Source organism: Carcharodon carcharias, chromosome 2, assembly GCF_017639515.1.
Source record: "Carcharodon carcharias isolate sCarCar2 chromosome 2, sCarCar2.pri, whole genome shotgun sequence".
NCBI classification, from domain to species: domain Eukaryota; kingdom Metazoa; phylum Chordata; class Chondrichthyes; order Lamniformes; family Lamnidae; genus Carcharodon; species Carcharodon carcharias.
Window position 1 is genome coordinate 17,398,770 of NC_054468.1, and position 19,874 is coordinate 17,418,643.

Genomic DNA, 19,874 nt, shown 5'->3' on the forward strand with positions numbered 1-19,874 from the left:
TCAGGTCAAGGGTGTGGTCAGGGTTTTGAGCAGGGGGGTGGAGTTGGGTGAGAGTGCAGCCGGATTGGGGGGTGGTCCAGTGGGGGTAGTTCGATCGGCTCGGGTGGGCAATCAAGTCAGGTCAAGAGGTCAGCCTGATTGTATTGGGTGGGTAGCTGGATCAGGTCGGCGGGGGGGACGGTAGTCGGGTCGGAGGGTAGTCTGGTGGGTTCGGGGAGACAGCCCTATCAGGTCAGGGTGGGGGGTAATTAGGTCAGGTGGGATTGGGGAGTAGTCTGGCTGGGGGATAGTCGGGTGGGGTCACGGGGGGGGCAGTCGGTGGGTCGGGGAGTAGTCATTTGGGTCAGGAGGTAGTTGGGTTGAGGAGTAGCTGGGTGGGGTCATGGGTGGAGCAGACGAATTAGGTCAGGGGTAGTTAAGGTTGCATCAAGGAGGTATTCGGGTTGGGTCGGGGGATAGTCGGTGGGGGGGGAGGGGGTTGGGGTAGACAGGTCAGGTCTGGGGGGGGCAGTTGGGTTGGGGGTAATCGGGTCGGATCAGAGGTTAGTTGGGTCGAGTCAGGGGAGGGTTGGGTCGAGTCGAGGGGGGTGGGTAGTCGAGTCAGGTTGGAGGGTAATTGGGTCGGGTCAGAGGGTAGTCGGGCCAGGTCAGAGGGCAGTTGGACTGAGTCGGGGATAGCTGGGTCGGGTTGGGCCAGGACGTGGTCAGATCAAGTTGGGGTCGGGTCGGTGGAGTAGCTGGGTCGGGTCAAGGTGTAGTCGGGTTGAGTCGGGGGTGGTTCAGGTAAGTCAGGGTTAGTCAGGTCAGGACAGATCTGGAGTGGTAGTCAGGTTGATCGGATGGACAGTTGGAGTGGGGTTGGGCATGTAGTCGGATTGTGGGGCAGTTGGGTCCGGTTAGGTGGGCAGTCGGATTTGTTTGGGATGGGTAATTGGGTCAGGACGTTGGGGTAGTCAGCTGCGGGGGGGTAATCAGGTTGGGTCGGGGTGGGGGGGGCTGGCGGTGATTGGGGGTCAGCAGTGCTGCTCTGTTCAGTCAATGGTGGCGCATCACTGAATTAGACCCGGTGTTAACCAGCACAATGTTTCCTGGGTAATTCCCGCATATCTGGCTCACATCTCTGAGCTTAGTGTCATAGACCTTTGCAGAAAGTTCCAGGTAGGAAATCAGCCCATCGGAAGTTTAAACTCCTCGGGCAATTTCAGCCAGTGTGTGTGGGTCAGAACTTCTGTGGGGTCCTACGTGAATCTCCCAGCTTCAGTCTAGATTTCCACAACGGATACAGGAAGATTTGGGTCCTGGTCCACTTTTTGCCTCCTCATAGGATAATCCCCTCAGCCCATAAATCAATCTAGCGAACCTTTGTTGCACTCCCTCTAAGGTACGAATATCTCCCTTTAGGTAAGGAGGCCTAAAATGAGAACAGTACTCCTGGCGTGGGCCGGGGTTTTCCGTGCCGGCCAATGCCGGGCATGTTTGGTGGCGAGAGTGGACAATATGGCGAGAAGGCCAAAAATCGGTTTCACGACATCATGAAAACAGTTTGCGATTGTCCACTCAGCCCGCATTTCCTCCCATCAGACATCAGGAGCTTCATTATAATGCATCAGCGTATCATTATTAGACCAGCCCGCTGGACCCATCCACCCCCCCACCCCCCACCCCCCCCAGCTGGATCGTCTGCCCACATCGGCGGGAAAACACACCAATGTGTTTCACAACAGCATATATAAGGTGTGCACTTGGCGTCTGCACTTTGATCAGGATTTCAAGGTCTGTTTGCCTACCTTGCTTCAGTCAGCGCTCACAGTGATCAGCGCCAGGCTTCACAGACAGAACCACATCACCTTTAGGGGGCTTACGGGCAGGTCTCTACCTACCAGATCAGCCATATGTGGGTGGCTGTTCAATGGCTTCAGGGCTAGGGCTTGCTTGGGGAAGGGGGAGAAGTGGCCTCAGGCAAGGCAGCTGTACTTGGGAAGGTGGGGTGGGGGTGCAGGGTGATATCCCAGGGTGCGTGTGAGGGAAACCATGTTGATCTGTGCAAATAGCCTCAAGATGGTGAGGGCTGAGGAGGCCAGATGGACATGGCAGCTGACCACCACCTTCTCAAGGGCAATTAGGGATGGGCAACAAATTCTGGCCTAGCCAGTGATGCCCACATCCCGTGCACAAATTTAAAAAGAATAAATAAACAAACAAGCGTCAAGTGAAAGAGCTAAGTTAGAGAAATCTTTATGAACTTGGAGTCGGTAGCCAGTCACAGAATTATGTTAAATTTATTTGGCAGAAACTACCCCTTCAGCTCAACTAGCATATGCTGCTGTCTATGTTCCACACAAACTCCCTCCTACACTGCTTCGTCTAACCTGATCACTGCACCCTCTGTTCCTCATTGTTCCATGTGTTTATCTCACTTCCATGAAAAAAATGCATTTATTTTTTAAAAAATAGTGGCCTTTGCTTCTTTTCAGCACAAGAGAACAGAGGGTGGCACCACCGGCTGGAAAGTTGTGATGCCACCTCTGGGTACAATGGGATTCTAATGTTAAAAAGACTGAACAAGCAGCATGCTAACCAGCATTCACATCCTGGCAGAGTTCAGCTCACTCAAGCTTTTTTTAACCATGAGCATCAGGACCACCAAGACTACAACATAGCTGACAGCTTGGCATAGATTAGGTCAATACACAATTCTTCCTTTCAGCTCAAGGGTACAAAATCGATTAAGTGCAGACATGGGCAAACCCAATGCTTGTAAAAGATCCTATTTGAAATGAGTTGGACTAACCTCAGGAGAGATTCTCAAGGATAAGTATCCACAGCACAAAATTTCCCAACAAATTTCACACCAGTTAGGTGTTAAGGAATTTTCTAGTTACTGCCTAATTGGAATGAGATTGGTGGTTCTATGATACAGTTCACTCAGCAAGTCCAAGTTGCTGTGGCAACGTACACTTTCACATACACGTTGGAGTCTGGAGCTGCGGATCATAACGGTGGAGGCTCCAACACATAGCTGACCAGGAATCTCTCCCACTCTTACCACCCACCATTGGTGTGTGTGGGAAGGATTTGATACTCAACCTGCTTGGTTGCATTGTGAACATACCTTCCTTGACCATCTAGTCCCAGGATGGGACTCAAACCCAGGGCTGCTGGCCTCAGAGGCAAGATTGCGACCCAGCGTGCCTATCGAGGGTTGAGATTTCACAACTTCAGTTGCTTCTTTCTGGGCCTCCAAGGTTGAGCGGTACTGCAGCAAAATAAATCAAAACATTAGTAAGACCCTTGTAAGATGAACTACAAACTCTAAACAGCTGCAGTGAGTTTAATTCCTATTAACAGCGTAAATCCAGGAAGGTGACACACAATGGGGACGTTGACGGTGAGACAGTAATTTTTACCATTTTAGTAAGGTTAGCGGCGGAGAAGCACTATTCATCTGACAACCTGCTGTGGATTAGAACTCACAACATCTCTTTTCCTCGCCCCAAAGAGCTTCCTTATTTCACTTGAACGGCTGAGCTCCAAAGGTACAGATGCCCCTTTCTTCTTCTGCATTTCAATACGAGAGGAAATGGTAACTCTGCATCTTCCCTATCAAATTTGTTTCTCATTTTGAACACCTCAGTAAGATTGCCCTTCAACCTTTCTGAACTCAAAAACAAATTTAATTCATTGATGTCTATTGTCTTCTGGTCCCTAGTTCCAAACTCAGCTCCTTCGATACTGGCTCTTTACGCCCCGTCTACTGTCAGAGGCTGAACAAGTCTATTCACAGCCTCGGTGTCATATTTGACCCCAGCATGAGATTCTGAGCACCCATCCAGGCCATCACCAAAGTCATCTAACACCCGACTTCACTCTGCCTCAGCTCATCCATTGCTGAAATATTTTTTCATGCCTTCATTACCTCTAGACTTGACTATTCCAATTCACAATTGGCTGTCTTCCACACTTTAGCGTTCACAAAATTGACATCATCCGGGCCTCTGCTGCCCTTGTCCTTACTCACACAAAGTTCCATTCCACTGTTACCCCTGGGCTTGCTCATCTACGTTGGCTCCCAGTCAAAAAATGTGACCTGGCTGCTCCATCTCCTCAACCCTTCCCTGAAAAATGTATTCATTCATGTCATAGGAATTGGGTGTCATTGGCGAGGCCAGCATTTGTTGCTCATCCCCAATTGCCCTTGAACTGAGTGGCCTAATACCATTGCTGTGGGCCTGGAGTCACGTGTAAGCCAGACCAGATAAGGATGGCAGATTTCTTCCCTAAAGGGCATTAGTGAACCAGATGGATGTTCGTGACAATTAATTCATGGTCACCATTACTGAGACTAGCTTTCAATGCCACTTTTTATTAAAGGTGGGATTTGAACCTGTCCTCCAGAGCATTAGCCTAGCATTATCCATCCAGTAACATTACCCCTACAACCACCATCTCCCCCTTCAAGATATCTGTGCTTCTCTAATTCTGGCTTTTTGAGGTTCCCTGGTGTTAATTGCTCCAACACTGCTGGCCGCGTTTCCTGCTGTCTAGGCCCTAAGCTCTGGAACTCCCTCTCTAAACCCTTCTAACTCTCTACCTCTCTTTCCTCCTTTAAGACACTCCTTGGGAACTGTTTCTTTAAACAATATTTTGGCCATCTGCCCTAATATTGCGTAATGTGGCTTGGCATCAAATCTTACTTTCTAACATTCCTCCCGAGTGCCTCAGGACATTGTATTACTTTAAAGATACTACATAAATACACGTTGTTGCTGTTATATAGTTATTGATCAATCAATGTCTGACACATGCAAAACCCCATCACCAGTCATAAAATTCTGCTAACCAAGTTACTGACAAATCCAGATAAGTGTTTTTAGTCCACCTGATACTGAGTGCACAACCTCTTCTAGAGGGACAAATGCAACCTTGCCTAAACTCAGCATTTGGGGAAAGGCTATCAAGAGGCTTTGAGATCCCAATCCACCCCAAACGAGGCCATGGAACTGAAGTTTAACCAGTTAAACCACACAGATATCAACCATGGCTCGGTTGGTATCACTCTTGCCTCTGAGTCAGAAGATGGGGGTTAAAGCCCTGCTCTAGAGACTTGTAAACAAAATATGGACTGACACTCCAGTGCAGCCAATTCGATTCACTCCACCAGAAATGGCTGAAGGCACTGGATACTGCAATGGCTATGGGCCCTGACAATATTCCGGTAATAATACTGAAGGCTTGTGCTCCAGAACTTGCCGCACCCCTAGCCAAGCTGTTCCAGTACAACTACAACACTGGCATCTACCCGGCTATGTGGAAAATTACCCAGGTATGTCCTGTACACAAAAAGCAGGACAAATCCAACCCGGCCAATTACTGCCCCATCAGTATACTCTCCATCATCACTAAAGTAATGGAAGGGGTCATCAAGCTGCACTTGCTGAGCAATAACCTGCTCACTGAAGCCCACTTTGGGTTCTGCCAGGGCCACTTGGCTCCTGACCTCAGTACAGCCTTGGTTCAAACATAGACAAAGAGCTGAACTCCCAAGTTGAGGTGAGAGTGCCTGCCCTTGACATCAAGCATTTGACAGATTGTGGCATCAAGGAGCCCAAGCAAAACTGAAGTCAATGGGAATCAGGGGGACAACTTTGCTGGTTGGAGTCATACCGAGCACAAAAAAGATGGTTGTAGTTGTTGGAGGTCAATCATCTCAGCTCCAGGACATCACTGCAGGAGTTCCTCAGGGTAGTGTCCTCAGCCCAACCATCTTCAGCTGCTTCATCAATGACCTTGCTTCCACCATAAGGTCAGAAGTGAGGATGTTTGCTGACGATTGTATGATATTCAGCACCATTCACGACTCCTCAGATACTGAAGCAGTTCATGCCCAAATGCAGCAAGACCTGGACAATATCCAGGCTTGGGCTGACAAGTGGCAAGTAACATTCATGCCACACAAGTGTCAGGCAATGACCATCTCCAACAAGAGAGATTCTAACCAGTGCCCCTTGATGTTCAATGGCATTACCATCACTGAATCCCCCATTATCAATATCCTGGGGATTACCATTGACCAGAAATTGAACTGGACTAGCCATATAAATACTGTGGCTGCAAGAACAGGTCAGAGGATGGGAATCCTGTGACGAGTAACTCACCTCCTGACTCCCCAAAGCCTGTCCACCATCTACAAAACACAAGTCAGGAGTGTGATGGAATACTCCCCACTTGCCTGGATGAGTGCAGCTCCCACAACACTCAAGAAGCTTGACACCGTCCAGGACAAAGCAGCCCACTTGATTGGCATCACATCCACAAACATTCACTCCCTCCACCACCGACGCACAGTAGCAGCAGTGTGTGTACCATCTATAAGATACACTGCAGGAATTCACCAAGGTCCCTTCGATGGCACCTTCCAAACTCATGACCACTACCATCTAGAAGGACAAGGGCAGCAGATAGATGGGAACACCACCACCTGCAAGTTCCCCTCCAAGTCACTCACCATCCTGACTTGGAAATATATCGCCGTTCCTTTACTGCTGTTGGGTCAAAATCCTGGAACTCCCTTCCTAACAGCACGGTGGGTGTACCTACACCACATGGACTGCAGCAGTTCAAGAAGGCAGCTCACCACCACCTTCTCAAGGGCAATTAGGGATGGGCAATAAATGCTGGCCCAGCCAGCGAAGCCCACATCCCGTGAATGAATTTTTAAAAAGCCGAGGGAGTGCTGCACTGTCAGAGTTGCTGACTTTTGGATCAGATGTTACGCTGATGTTCAGTCTGCCCTCTCAGGCGGACATAAAAGATCCCATAGCACTATTACAACAAAGCTGCTCACCTGGTGTCCTGGACAACATTCATCTCTCAAACAATGTCACTTAAACAGGTTTTTAGGTCATTATCATATTGTTGTTTGTGGGCGTTGCTCAGAATTGTTCAAACGTGTTTTCTACGTTATAGCTGTGGCAATACTTCAAAAGTTGTAAAGCGCTTTGTACGTCTGAGTTTGTGAAAGGTTATATAAATGCAAACTCTTCTTTCTTAGCAGCAATGCCAGTAACAATGATGTTGATGATTAAACCGTTAGGGAACCATAGGCTCCACTCTTGTGTTAGTTCGCTGGAATAAATGAGAGAAAGGAAAAAACTGAGCAGTAACTGCCAACAGCAAACGATTCAATTCTCAATCACTTTGCACATTTTTTCTCCATCTCTTTGTCAGCAGAAAGCTGTCATTTCACCCAACTGAATCTGGTTCCCTTCTACTTTTCAGAATGCAAAGTCTACGTCACATCCGTCCAGTTTATGAAACCAGGAGATTGTGAATATCTAGGACAAGAGCTTCTTACCTAAAGTCGGGCACAGTGAGCGCGGTGTGGTCTACCCACTCACTATACATTTTCAACCTCACAGCTTCTGACTTAGTGGGGGAATCCGCATCCCCGTATGGTAAGATAACACATTTGGCATATTCCAGCTTCAGCACTGTGGTAACACCTTATTACCTTTATCATATAGAAGAATTATCTCTTTCAATATGCATCTTTCCAATTTAATGAAGGCTTAAAATCACAAGATAGATATGAATGGGGAAAGGCGTTCAGCCTGTTCAATCACATCCATCTATTTTCATTACCACTGTACTTAATCCTCTGCTACATCATTGATGCAACTGTTGAGTAATAAGTCTTCTCCCAATCACAGGAAAAATCCTTACAAGGATCCTATCAGACCTTCTACTGGATGTCCTTGTGGTACTCCCGGAATCACAGTGAGCTTTCAGGGCTAACCATGGCACAGGCAATATTGTTTTTATAGTAAGACAATTAGAATAAAGGTGCAGAGAGCAGCATCGGCATCTATATATGCAGTTCCAGAAGACATTCGATAAGGTGCCACATCAAAGGTTATTGCGGAAAATAAAAGCTCATGGGATAGGAGCTAACATATTAGCATGGATAGAAGATTGGCTGGCTGGCAGAAAGCAGAGAGTATGCATAAATGGGACTTTTTCTGATTGGTAGGATGTGCTGAGTGGAGACCCACAGTGCTGGGATCTCATCTTTTTATAATTTATTTCAATGACTTAGATGAGGGGAGTGAAGGCATAATAGCTAAATTTGCAGATGACACAAAAATAGATAGGGGAGTATGTTGTGAAGAGGACATAAGGAGGTTGCAGACGGAAATAGGTAGGCTGAGTGATTGGTCAGAAATCTGGCAGATGGAATATAATGTGGGAAAATGAGAAGTTGTTTACTTTGGCAGGAAGAATAAAAAAGCAGAGTATTACTTAAACAAAGAATGGCTGCAAAATTCCAAGCTGCAGAGGGATCTCGGTGCTCTAGTGCATGAATCACAAAAAGTTAGTACGCAGGTGAAGCAAGTAATTAAGAAGGTTAAGCTATCCTTTATTACAAGAGGAATTGAACATAAAATTAAGGATGTTATGCTTCAGTTATACAGGGCATTGATGAGACCACAGCTTGAATATTGTGTGCAGTTGTGGTCTCCTTATTTAAGGAAGGATGCAAATGTGTTGGAGATGATTCAGAGGGGGTTTACCAGATTGATATCTGGAATGAGCGGGTTGTCTTAAGAGGATAGGTTGAACAGGTTAGATTTGTTTCCACTGGAGTTTAGAAGAGTGAGGGGTGACTTGATTGAAGTGTATAAGATCCTGAATGGTCTTGACAAGGTGGACATGGAAAGGATGTTTTCTCTTGTGGGTGAGTCCAGAACTGTTTTAAAATTAGGGGTCACTCTTTTTAAGACAGAGATGAGGATAATTTTTTTTCTCTCAGAGGGTTGTGCCACTTTGGATTTCTCTGCCTCAGAAGGTAGTGGAGGCGGAGTCACTGAATATTTTTAAGGCCAAGGTAGATAGATTCGTTTTAGGCAAGGGGATCAAAGGTTATCAGGGGTAGATGGGAATGTGGAACTTGAAACACAAACAAATCAGCCATGATCTTATTGAATGGTGGAGCAGGCTCAAGGGGCTGAATGGCCTACTTCTGCTCCTATTTCGTATGTTTGTATGTTCATATGTACATAGACTTAACTAAAGTTTTTCACCATGTGAGTTGACCTGGTCTATGGCATTTGCTCTCCAAGCTTGTCCAAACAAATTTATCGAAATCCCATGCCTGCTGCATGATGGCATAGTTGGACATACTGGTGTTTGTGCTGAGATGTCCGATGCCTTTGCTGTAAACAGTGGAGTAAAGCAATGATGCATCAAGGCTCCTAACTCTTCAATCCCCCTCAAGGGCAAATAAGGATGGACAATAAATGCTGGCCTAGCCAACGACACCCACATTCTGTAAAAGAATATTTTTAAAAATCTCTTCTTTGCTGCAATGCTTAAAGAATCCACCAGAGGAATGCCTGCAAACATCAACATTAGGTGCTGTCTCTCCAGACTGTGTCTCTCCACCTTAGACACAGAGGCAGTAATCAGGAAGATTCTGTATGTAGACAACTGTGATCCAGCTACCCACAACAAGGAAGATGTCCAGGCTATTGCAAACAAATTCTCAATTGCTGCCGAAAAGCTTTGGTCTCTAAATCAGTGTCTCCAAGATGGAGGTTATGTTTCAGCCAGCACCACGCACACGCTATGAAACACAGGAAATAACCATTGATGGCACTACCCTGAAGGCTGCAGAAGAATTCTCTTACATTGACAGTGCACTTTCCATGGATGCCACCGTTGATGAAGATATCAATCCACAGAGACAGGAAACAAGTTCTGCCAAAGGCCAACTCCATAGCCATGTCTGGAAGCAGCACAGCATTGAACTGAAGACTAAAATCAAATGCTGCCAGGCCACTCTCCTTCCCACCCTGCTATTGACGCTGAATCCTGGGTCTGTTATAGGCGGCACATCAAAGCTGTGGAAAGCTTCCACCAAAGAGACGCGGGGTCCATCATGAGAACTTGCTGGCAGGACAAAACAATAAACAATGAGGTCCATCCTTGTAATGGGCTCAACAGCACGGAGATCGCCCTCCAGAAAATTCAATTTCGGTGAGCAGGCCATGCCTCTTTGTTTGCAATAGTCTGGACATCTTCCTTGTTGTGGGTAGCTAGAGCACAGTTGTCTACATACAGAACCTTTCTGATTACTACCTCTGTGTCTATGGTGGAGACACACAGTCTGGAGAGATGGTAGCCTAAAGAATCCCCAAGCAGAGCTTCTATGAGAACTGTCCCTCAGGACATCAAGTTAGTCAGTACAAACGATATAGGGACACCCTAAAAAAAAGTCTTGCAAACTCCTGAATTGTAGACCACTTCTCTTGGGCAAACACTGCAACCCACTGGCCCTTGTGAAGGCAAGCACTGGAATTTGGTTCAGCGTGTTTTGAGGGCACCAAATTCACAACATCCGACATGCCCAGAGGAAGACCAGAGATGACGCAGATGCAGAAGTTCCCCCAAACACCAACAACAACAACAACATGAGCTGCCAGTTCTGAGGATGTCCATGCCGACCCCGCATCAGACTCTTCAGTCGTGAGATGACTCACGGAAGACAGTGAAATCATTTACAGCTTGGACATGAACAACGAGGCGTCTACCAAGATGCAGTGTTAGTAACCTTACATTGGATACGTCAAGTCTCTCCACCTTAACTATTGCGATTACTTTTTGATGCCCCTTCTGCCCTCTCACATGAATGAATGTGAAACACCTCATGGCACTATTTTGAATTTTAAGTTCAGGCAAGTTCTGAACTGGCATCACTAAAACAAAGGCCAGAATTTTCTAGCCCCTCATGCCGGTGGAATCTTCCGGTCCCGCCAGTGTGAATAGAGATTTCAATGGCTCGCGGAGTAACCGGCAGTGGGGAGGCTGGAAAATTCTGGCCAGGTTGTCCGGTCAGTTATCACATTATGGGCTGAATTTTGCCGCTCGCCGACATGTAAAATGACGCGGGAAGATGTTTGGAGGAGCCCCCGGCGTCACCACGCCCCATTTAAATTTTCAGGAAGGCGGGGGGGGGCACAGTGAAATTACACCAGCGTAAAACTCTGCCCCAGGAATTCTGATAGTGATAGAGACCCTGCAGCAAAGGATTCTGGTGGAGATCCAGGATCTGACTTGGGTTTGATGCCGAACTTGCAACTTCCACCTCAGTTGAAGGCTCTGCCCACACACTCACAAGCCTAGGCTGACACGCGGATCAACAACCCATTGAAGCAGAAGGCGGCAGCAGAGGAACTGTACCTGGAGTGAGGTCACAGCTTTCCTGAAAGAAAGGGAGAAAACTGAGGGTTGGGGGATGGGGTTGGGGGCGGTGTGGTGGGGGATGGGGGTGATGGGGGGGTGGGGGGGACGATGAAAATAGGAAAAGGAATCATCGAAGTGACTTCATGGAGAATGAAGCTTCAGGTCAAGGTTATTTGGGACATTTGGAAGGAACATAACAACAGGAGGAGGCCATTCAGCCCCTCAAGACTGATCTGCCATTCAATGAGATCATGATTGAGCTTCATCTTAGCTCTAGCTACCCAGCTTGTAATTGTAAAATTCAATACAATAAAAATCTATCAGTTTCAGTGAACCTCAAATCTCAGCAGCTTTTTAGACTGATCACCCTAGATTTCTACTAACGTTTGCATGAAGAAGCACTTCCTGATGCCATTCCTGAAAAAACTAGCTTCAATTTTAACATTGTGCCCTCCTCCTTCTGGACTCGTCCACCGGAGGAAATAGTTTTGCTCTGTCTACCCTATCAGATCCTGTTACTATCTTAAACAATGAGATCACCCTTTACTTTCCTATACTGGAGGGAATACAAGCCTAGTCTATGAAACAGGATGTCATACTTCAATAATTTTAGTCCAGGTATTATTCAGGTATATCTGTGCAGCCCCCCACACATATTTAACACTGAACATCCAAAACCTTCTTGGGTAGCAAGAGAAGTCAAAAGATTTACAATCCTTTGGGTGAAGAAATTTCTCCTCATTTCAGTCTGAAATGACCGACCCTTTACTCTGAGGCTATGACTTCTAGTTATAAACTCTCCAGTCAGGGGAAGCAACCCCCTCTAACCTGCCAAGCATTCAAACACATTTCTATCAGGCCATCTCTTATTCTTCTAAAGCCCAGTGAATATAGGCCCATTCTTTCCAATGTCTCAATATTGGGCAACCCCTCGTTCCTGGAATCAATCTGGTGAACATTTGGTTCTACCCCTCTAAGGCTATCATATCCTTCCATAGGTTTGGAGAGCAAAACTGTACACAGTGCTACATCTCAGCCTCCTCCAGAGGTCCCCAGCATCACAAATGCCAGTCTTCAGTCAATTCAATTCACTCCACATGATATTAAGAAATGGCTGAAGGCACAGAATACTGCAAAGGCTATGGCCCCTGATATTATTCCAGCAATAGTACTAAAGTACTGAAGGCTTGTGCTCCACAACTTGCCGTTCCCCTAGCCAAGCTGTTCCAGTACAGCCATAACATGGGCATCTGCCTGGCAATGTGGAAAATCGCCCAGGCATATCCAGTACACTGAAAGCAGGACAAATCAGTTTGGGATTCACCAGGGACACTCAGCTCCTGACCTCATTACAGCCTTGGTCCAAACATGGACAAAACAGCTGAACTCCAGGATGAGGTGAGAGTGACTGCCCTTCACATCAAGGACACATTTGACCGAGTATAGCATCGAGGAGCCCTAGCAAAACTGGAGTCAATGGGAATCGGGGGAAGACACTCCATTCTTTGGAGTTATGCGTAGCACAAAGGAAGATGGTTGTGGTTGTTGGAGGTCAGTCATCTCAGCTCCAGGACATCACTGCAGGAATTCTTCAGGGTAGTGTCCTTGGCCCAACCATCTTCAGCTGCTTCATCAATGATCTTCCTTCCATCATAAGGTCAGAAGTGGGGATGTTCACTGATGATTGCACAATGTTCAGCACCATTCTCAACTCTTCAGATACTGAAGCAGTCCATGTCCAATTGCAGCAAGACCTGGACAATATCCAGGCTTGGGCTGACAAATGGAAAGTAACATTCATGCCACACAAGTGCCAGGCAATGACCTCCTTCAACAAGAGAGAATCTAACCATCGTCCCATGACATTCTTGTCATTATTATCACTGAATCCCCCCATTATCAACAGCCTGGGGCTTACCACTGACCAGAAACTAGACTATCCATATAAATACTGTGGCTACAAGAACAGGTCAAAGGCTAGGAATCCTGTGGTGAATAACTCACCTCCTGACTCCCCAAAGCCTGTCCACCATCTACAAGACACAAGTCAGGAGTCAGATGGAATAATCCCCACTTGCCTAGATGAGTGTCTTCAAGCTTTCTATCCATGTATATATGTTCTCATGTGTCTTGTTTAAATAAGTGAACCCACAGGGCAGAATTTTTCCCTTGGCAGGCGGGCTCAGTATGGGCAGGCAGGGAAAGTCGGGAAGCCGGCTACCACCCACAATCGGCACCACACCGCGATTTCACGCTGGCTGGCCAATTAAGGTCTGCACAGCGTGAAACGCAAGCGGCAGCACTGAGCGCTGACTGTGTGGAAGAGGGAGGGGGGCAAGTGAGCCAAGGGCAAACTTCACACATGCGCGCGAGTGAGCACTGCATAATCTCCCTGAGGCAGCTCTGTGCCTCAGGGAAGTGAAGAGATATAACAAAAAAAAATAAAGAAAGTAAAAATGTAATAAAACATGTCCCCTCATGTGACCCTGTCACATGAGCAGGGGCATGTTATTAATTCAATTGCAAAACTTTTATTTTATTGTTATTTGCTTTTGGAAACCTCATCCCACCCATGGATAAGGTTTCCAAAAAACAGACAAAGGCCACTTGGTCTTTTCTCCTGCCCACCAGCCGTTAGGTTGGATGGGCAGTGAAAAATTTGGCTTAGTTAATTAATGGCCTTAACAGACCTTTCAATTGTCGGCGGGTGCGCTGCCAACTCCAGCGGGCGCGCTGCCAACTCCGGCGGGTGCGCTGCCAACTCCGGCGGGCGCGCTGCCAACTCCGGCGGGCACGCTGCCAACTCCGGCGGGCGCGCTGCTGACTCCAGCACACACCTGCCAGCTGAACTATCCCGTGACTGCGCGTTGATATCGGCACACTCGGCTGACGTCAACACGCGTCATTTCATGCTCAACCAGGTCAGGCAAGCGACTGCTCACAGAGCGAAAGTTTCTGCCCTCAATGTTTTTACCTAATGCTTATGAGTGATTGGTGCCTTCATATAATTACAAAAATATGACATATACGGCAAAGGCTATGCCCCCTGACAGCACCTCCGCTGTGGTACAGAAAACCTGTGCTCCAGGAGTAGTCATTATTCCAGTATTAGCTGCAACACTGCTATCTACCTGACCATGTGGAAAATTGACCCGCTATATCCTGTCCACAAAAGCAGGACAGATTCAATCTGGCTAATTGCTTTCCCATCAGCCCCTTCTTGAGCATCAGCAACTTGATCAAAGGTGTCATCAAGTGGCACTCACACAGCAATAAACTGTTGGTTGGAGTCATGCTTAGCACTAAGGAGGATGATTATGGTTGTTGGAGGTCAATCATCTCTGTCCCACTACACCTCCTCAGGATTGTGTCCTAGGCCCAACCATCTGCTTCATCAATGACCTTCCCTCCAGCATAAGGTCAGACGTGGAAATGTTTGCTGATGTTTGCGCAATGTTCAGTACCAATCACAACTTTTCAGATACTAAAACAGTCTGTGCCTTTATGCAGCAAGACCTGGACAATATTCAAGCTTGGGATGATAAGTGGCAAGTAACACGCATGCCACACAAGTGTCAGGCAATGACCACCTCCAGCTAGAGAGAATTTTACCATCTCCCCTTGCTATAAGCATTACCATCACTGAATTAAAATAGAAAATGCTGGAATTAATCAGCAGGTAAGGCAACATCCGTGGGGAGACAAAAGGAGTTAATATTTCAAGTCGAATATAACTCAACTTCAGAATCCGCAATTTTTTACCATCAATCAATCCTTCACTACCAACATCCTGGGGGACGCCATTGTCCAGAAACTGTACTGAACAGCCATACGAATATTGTGGCTACAAGAATAGGCCAGAACTGGGAATTCTGCAGCAAGTCCATGTCCATGTCCAAACGCAGCAAGACCTGGACATTATCCAGGCTTAAGGTGACAAGTGCTAAGTAACATTCGCACCACACAAGTGCCAGACAAGTACTATCTCCAACAAGAGGAATCTAACCATCACCCCATGACATTAGATGGCATTACCATTGCTGAATCCCCCACTAGCAACATCATGGGGATTACCATTGACCAGAAACTGAACTGGACTAGCCACATAAATACTGTGGCTACAAGAGCAGGTAAGAGGCTAGGAATAAAAAAAAATAGTGCTGGAAAAGCTCAGCAGGTCTGACAGCACCTGTGGAGAGAAAGGCAGAGTTAACGTTTTGAGTCCGTATGACCCTTCTTCAGAAGAGTCTTACTCTTCTGTATGACTCTTCTAGTCTTCCAGTTCTGAAGAAGAGTCATACGGACTTGAAACGTTAACTCTGTCTTTCTCTCCACAGATGCTGTCAGACCTGCTGAATTTTTCCAGAACTTTTTGTTTTTGTTTCAGATTTCCAGCATCCGCAGTATTTTGCTTTTATCTCAGAGGCTAGGAATCCTGCGGTGAATAACTCACCTCCTGACTCCCCAAAGCCTGTCCACCATTGACAAGGCACAAGTCAAGAGTGTGATGGAATACCCCCCACTTGCCCGGATGCGTGCAGGTCCCACAACACTCAATAAGTTTGGCACCATCCAGGAAAAAGCAGCCCACTTGATTGGCTCCCCTTCCACAAACATTCATTCCATCCATTGCCAACACCATTGGCAGCAGTGTGCACCATCTACAAGATACACTGCAGGAATTCACCAAGACTCCTTCAGCAGCACCTTCCAAACCCATGACCGTTACCATCCAGAAGGACAAGGGCAGCAGATAAATGGAAACACCACCACTTGGAAGTTTCCCTCCAAACCATTCACCATCCTGACATGGAAATATATCGCCCTTCCTTCACTGTCGTTGGGTTAAAATCCTGGAACTCCCTCCCTAACAGCACTATGGGTGTACCTACACCACATGGTCTGCAGCCCTTCAAGGAAGCAACTCACCCCCATCTTCTCAAGGGCAATTAGGGATGGGCCATAAAAATGCTGGCCCAGCCAATGACGCCCACATCCCAGGAATGAATAAAACAAAAGGCGTGGTCTCTCCAAAGCCCTGTATGGTGCTCTAACCCCTTGACATAAAGGCTAACATACAATTTACTTTCTAATTGTTTGTCTGTCCGAAGGGATTTCTTATGTGTTGCACCAGTTAAATCCCAAAGTAGATGGGTCAAGTCAGATTTCTGACACACTAGCAGTTTTCCTGTATTTAACACCGCCTGCACACATCAACACCGTCACTGCCCCCCAGGCAAGTTAAGACTTCCTTCCAGCCTGTCTATATCCCTTTACTTTTCCACCTAGCTTTGCATCATCAGCAAATTTAGATACATTACACTCATCTCCTTATCACAGTCATTGATATTGTAAATAGCTGCGCTCCAAGCATCCCACTAATTGCAGCCTGCTAACCCAAAAATTATCCATTTACTTCTACTCTCTGTTTTCTGTCTGTAAACCAACCCTCAACCCACATTAATAAATTGCCCCCAATACCTTGAACCCTTATCTTGTAAGCTTTCCTTTCTCAGAGGCTTGGCCAAGTACAGAATGTCTTGTCACAGGGAATTGTTGAGACAAGAATCAAAGCAAAGTTGGTAAATGTTTGAAGCAGAAGATAAAATTACAGGGTGAGCAGGGCAGGGAGATTAGTTTTTAGATTGCTGCAGAGAGCTGGTACAGATTTCGTGGGTCAAATGGCCTCCTTCTGTTATGTACATTTCTATTTTTCCATGCGGTTCTGACTTAGTCAAGCCAATTGTTGAGTGTAACTGATCTTGATTGTCCTCCAACACGTGAATCTGTCAACTGAGTAATGGTGAGCCAATTATCTCCTGATACATATTGTACAATGGAAATATTGAAATGGTAAACATAGTTCAACATAATTCAGTCTGCAATATCACAACTATTTCTCTAAAACTATAAGATGTTTTTATCATATATTATAAACAGATTTTCCATGCCCCTATTGTGTTATGTCTGTTGTTTTTTTTTAATTTCTAGGAAATGAATAACACGTGTTTGAACATCAGTCCTCAGCTGGAGAAGTATTACCTTCCAACCATGTATGGATTAGAGTTCATCTTAGGATTCATAGGCAACATCTCCGTGATATGGGGCTATATGTTCTGTCTGAAGGAATGGAAATGCAGCAACATCTACCTTTTCAATCTTTCCATCACAGACCTGACTTTTATTTGCACCCTTCCCATGCTAGTAGCTTACTATGGCCGAGGCAACAAGTGGACTTTTGGTCAGGTAATGTGCATATTAAATAGATATATCCTTCACACTAACATGTACACAAGCATCCTGTTTCTCTGTTGCATCAGTTTCGATCGGTACCTGCTGGTGATGAGGCCACTGCAACTTCACTCCTTTCAAAAAAAGTGGAACGCCGTCATTGTCTGTCTTGGTATTTGGATATTTGTAACACTGGAGTTAGTGCCTATATTCACTTTTCTTCAGATTAATACTGACAACAGCACAGACCACGAGTCCATCCTCCGATGTTTAGATTATGCCAGCTCAGGAGATGCCTCCCGCAATCTGATTTACAGCCTGTACCTCACAGTTTTTGGTTTTCTTGCACCGCTCAGTGTCATGCTTTTCTTTTACATCCAAACTGTGCGCGGCCTTAGAAAAATACAGCAACAACGCACCAAGATTCAGGTGGAAAAGCCCCTTAAGTTGGTCATTTTGGCCATTGTTATTTTCTTGGTATTCTTCACCCCTTATCACATAATGCGCAATGTTCGCATTGCTTCCAGAATAGAGAACAACAGAATGTCGGAATGTGGCAAATTGGTTGTAAAGGCTGTTTACGCCATCACTAGGCCCATAGCTTTCCTCAACTCAATCACAAACCCCATTTTCTACTTCATGTTGGGGGACAAGTTCAGGGAGCTATTTTTCAACAAACTGAAAAGCATCTTCTTCAGAAAACCAGTCAGCTCCAATCAGAACGAGGACAGTTCCACCAGACCCACTGGGTTAAATACATGCTCGGAGGCAATAATCCTGTAAATAAAACCTATGGCTCATAAAGCTCTCCGTGACTGGTGAAATTTTCTCACCTCATGGTCTGGGTCTAATAATTGATAGAGATTGATTGCTATGATTAGTCAAAAAACTCCTTTTAACATGTGCCAGGATATTAGAAGGAAAAATAGATGAATCTTGGTCTTTTTCCATCTAGTAATTCTAATGTTGCTATTCCTTTACACAACAGCTCCCTTATTGCAAAGCTCGCCCTTTGTCAAAATATAACAAAGTTATGATATTAGCATCCATTTTGCTGCTCTTCCACTGTGGTCTATGCAGTTAAAGTATTCCTGTAATGTCTGGATTTTCACCAGGTGTATTGTGACATTCCTCCTTCTCCTGGATAGATTATACTTACAACCAAAACAGGATACCCCTTGCCAGACCACAGCGGTCCAGAGCATGCAAATAGCTTATAAACTTCCTCAAAACTGAAAGATGAACAATGTTTTAGAAAAAGGAACAGAACAGGGGGAAGGAGTGTAAACACACTCTGAAATGCCAATGCAAGTTGTCATTGAAAGGGAGTCACGGTAAAACAACAGCAACATTCGGAATGGATAATTTAAGATACGTAACCAGTGTAAAGTCAATTACAAAATGGGGCAATCATCCTGAAAATTGTCATCCTCAACAACTGAGTTGTCCGTTCAGGAGTGACCGGCACAGATATATTAACAAGGTGAGATGCCCAATTTAGGACCAAGTCTATAAGGCCTCCTATTTGTATTGGAAATGATCCTCTGATGAATTTCAGCCCCTTTACCTTTACAAGTGCCGTCAGCGTCAGGGCAATACATGCTTATTCTCAGCTGCTCACCATCTCCCTCTTATCAGTTGTCAACTGGCCCACTGTACTCTACCATTTTCTCATTGGCACCGATCATTGCTTGGAGTGGGCTTGCATCAAGTCAAGGGGTCTCCCGGCCTATTGGCCTAATAGGCCTAATGTCACAGAGAATGCATCTGTGTGTCTGTATGAACTGGCATTGCTGACCATTCAATGTAGAATGAAACAAGCATTACAGAAAATGTTACTGTGTAATTAATCTCATTGAAACGTATAAAGTTCTGAGAGGGCTGGACAGACTGGCTGCATGAGCTGATGTTTCCTCTGGCTGGGGGTTCTAGAACATGGGGTCACTGTCTCAGGATATGGGGTGAACCACTTAGGACTGAGATGAGGAGAAACTTCTTCACTCAGAGAATGGTGAACCTCTGGATAGTACTAAGCACAGGATTCATTTCAAAAAATTCACCAAGACTTCATCGTCAGCACCTCCCAGATTCACAAACTCCACCACTTAGAAAAACAAAGGCAGAAGGAGCTGGGGCTCACCATCACCTCCAAGCTCCTCTTGAATTCACACAGCATCTTGAGGTTGCACATATATCTTTCCTTACTTCATGGTGGATCAAAATCCTGGAGCTACCTATACCTAACAGCGTCATGAGAGTGCCTTCACCACACAGACTACAGCAGTTCAAGAAAATGGCCTACCATAACCTTCTCAAGGGTAATTAGGGATGACCAATAAATACCAACTTTGTCAACAACATGCATATGCATAGAATGAATAATAAACTACCCACTGCTCACT

General features: G+C 45.9%; 1 protein-coding gene across 9 annotated transcripts in view; it reads left to right on the forward strand.

Annotated features, from left to right (window-relative positions):
- The window catches only part of LOC121275403 (succinate receptor 1-like), a 49,729-nt gene extending 30,431 nt beyond the window's left edge, over nucleotides 1-19,298 (forward strand). For 8 of the 9 annotated variants that reach the window (XM_041182968.1, XM_041182969.1, XM_041182971.1 and 5 more), the window contains 2 exons: nucleotides 7,279-7,454; nucleotides 17,233-19,298. In XM_041182968.1, coding sequence (XP_041038902.1) covers nucleotides 7,452-7,454; nucleotides 17,233-18,255 — 1,026 coding nt within the window. In that variant the 5' untranslated portion in view covers nucleotides 7,279-7,451 and the 3' untranslated portion in view covers nucleotides 18,256-19,298. The remainder of the gene's footprint in view (nucleotides 1-7,278; nucleotides 7,455-17,232) is intronic. The other variant, XM_041182974.1, reaches the window with a different exon arrangement.
- Nucleotides 19,299-19,874: the final 576 nt, after the last annotated feature.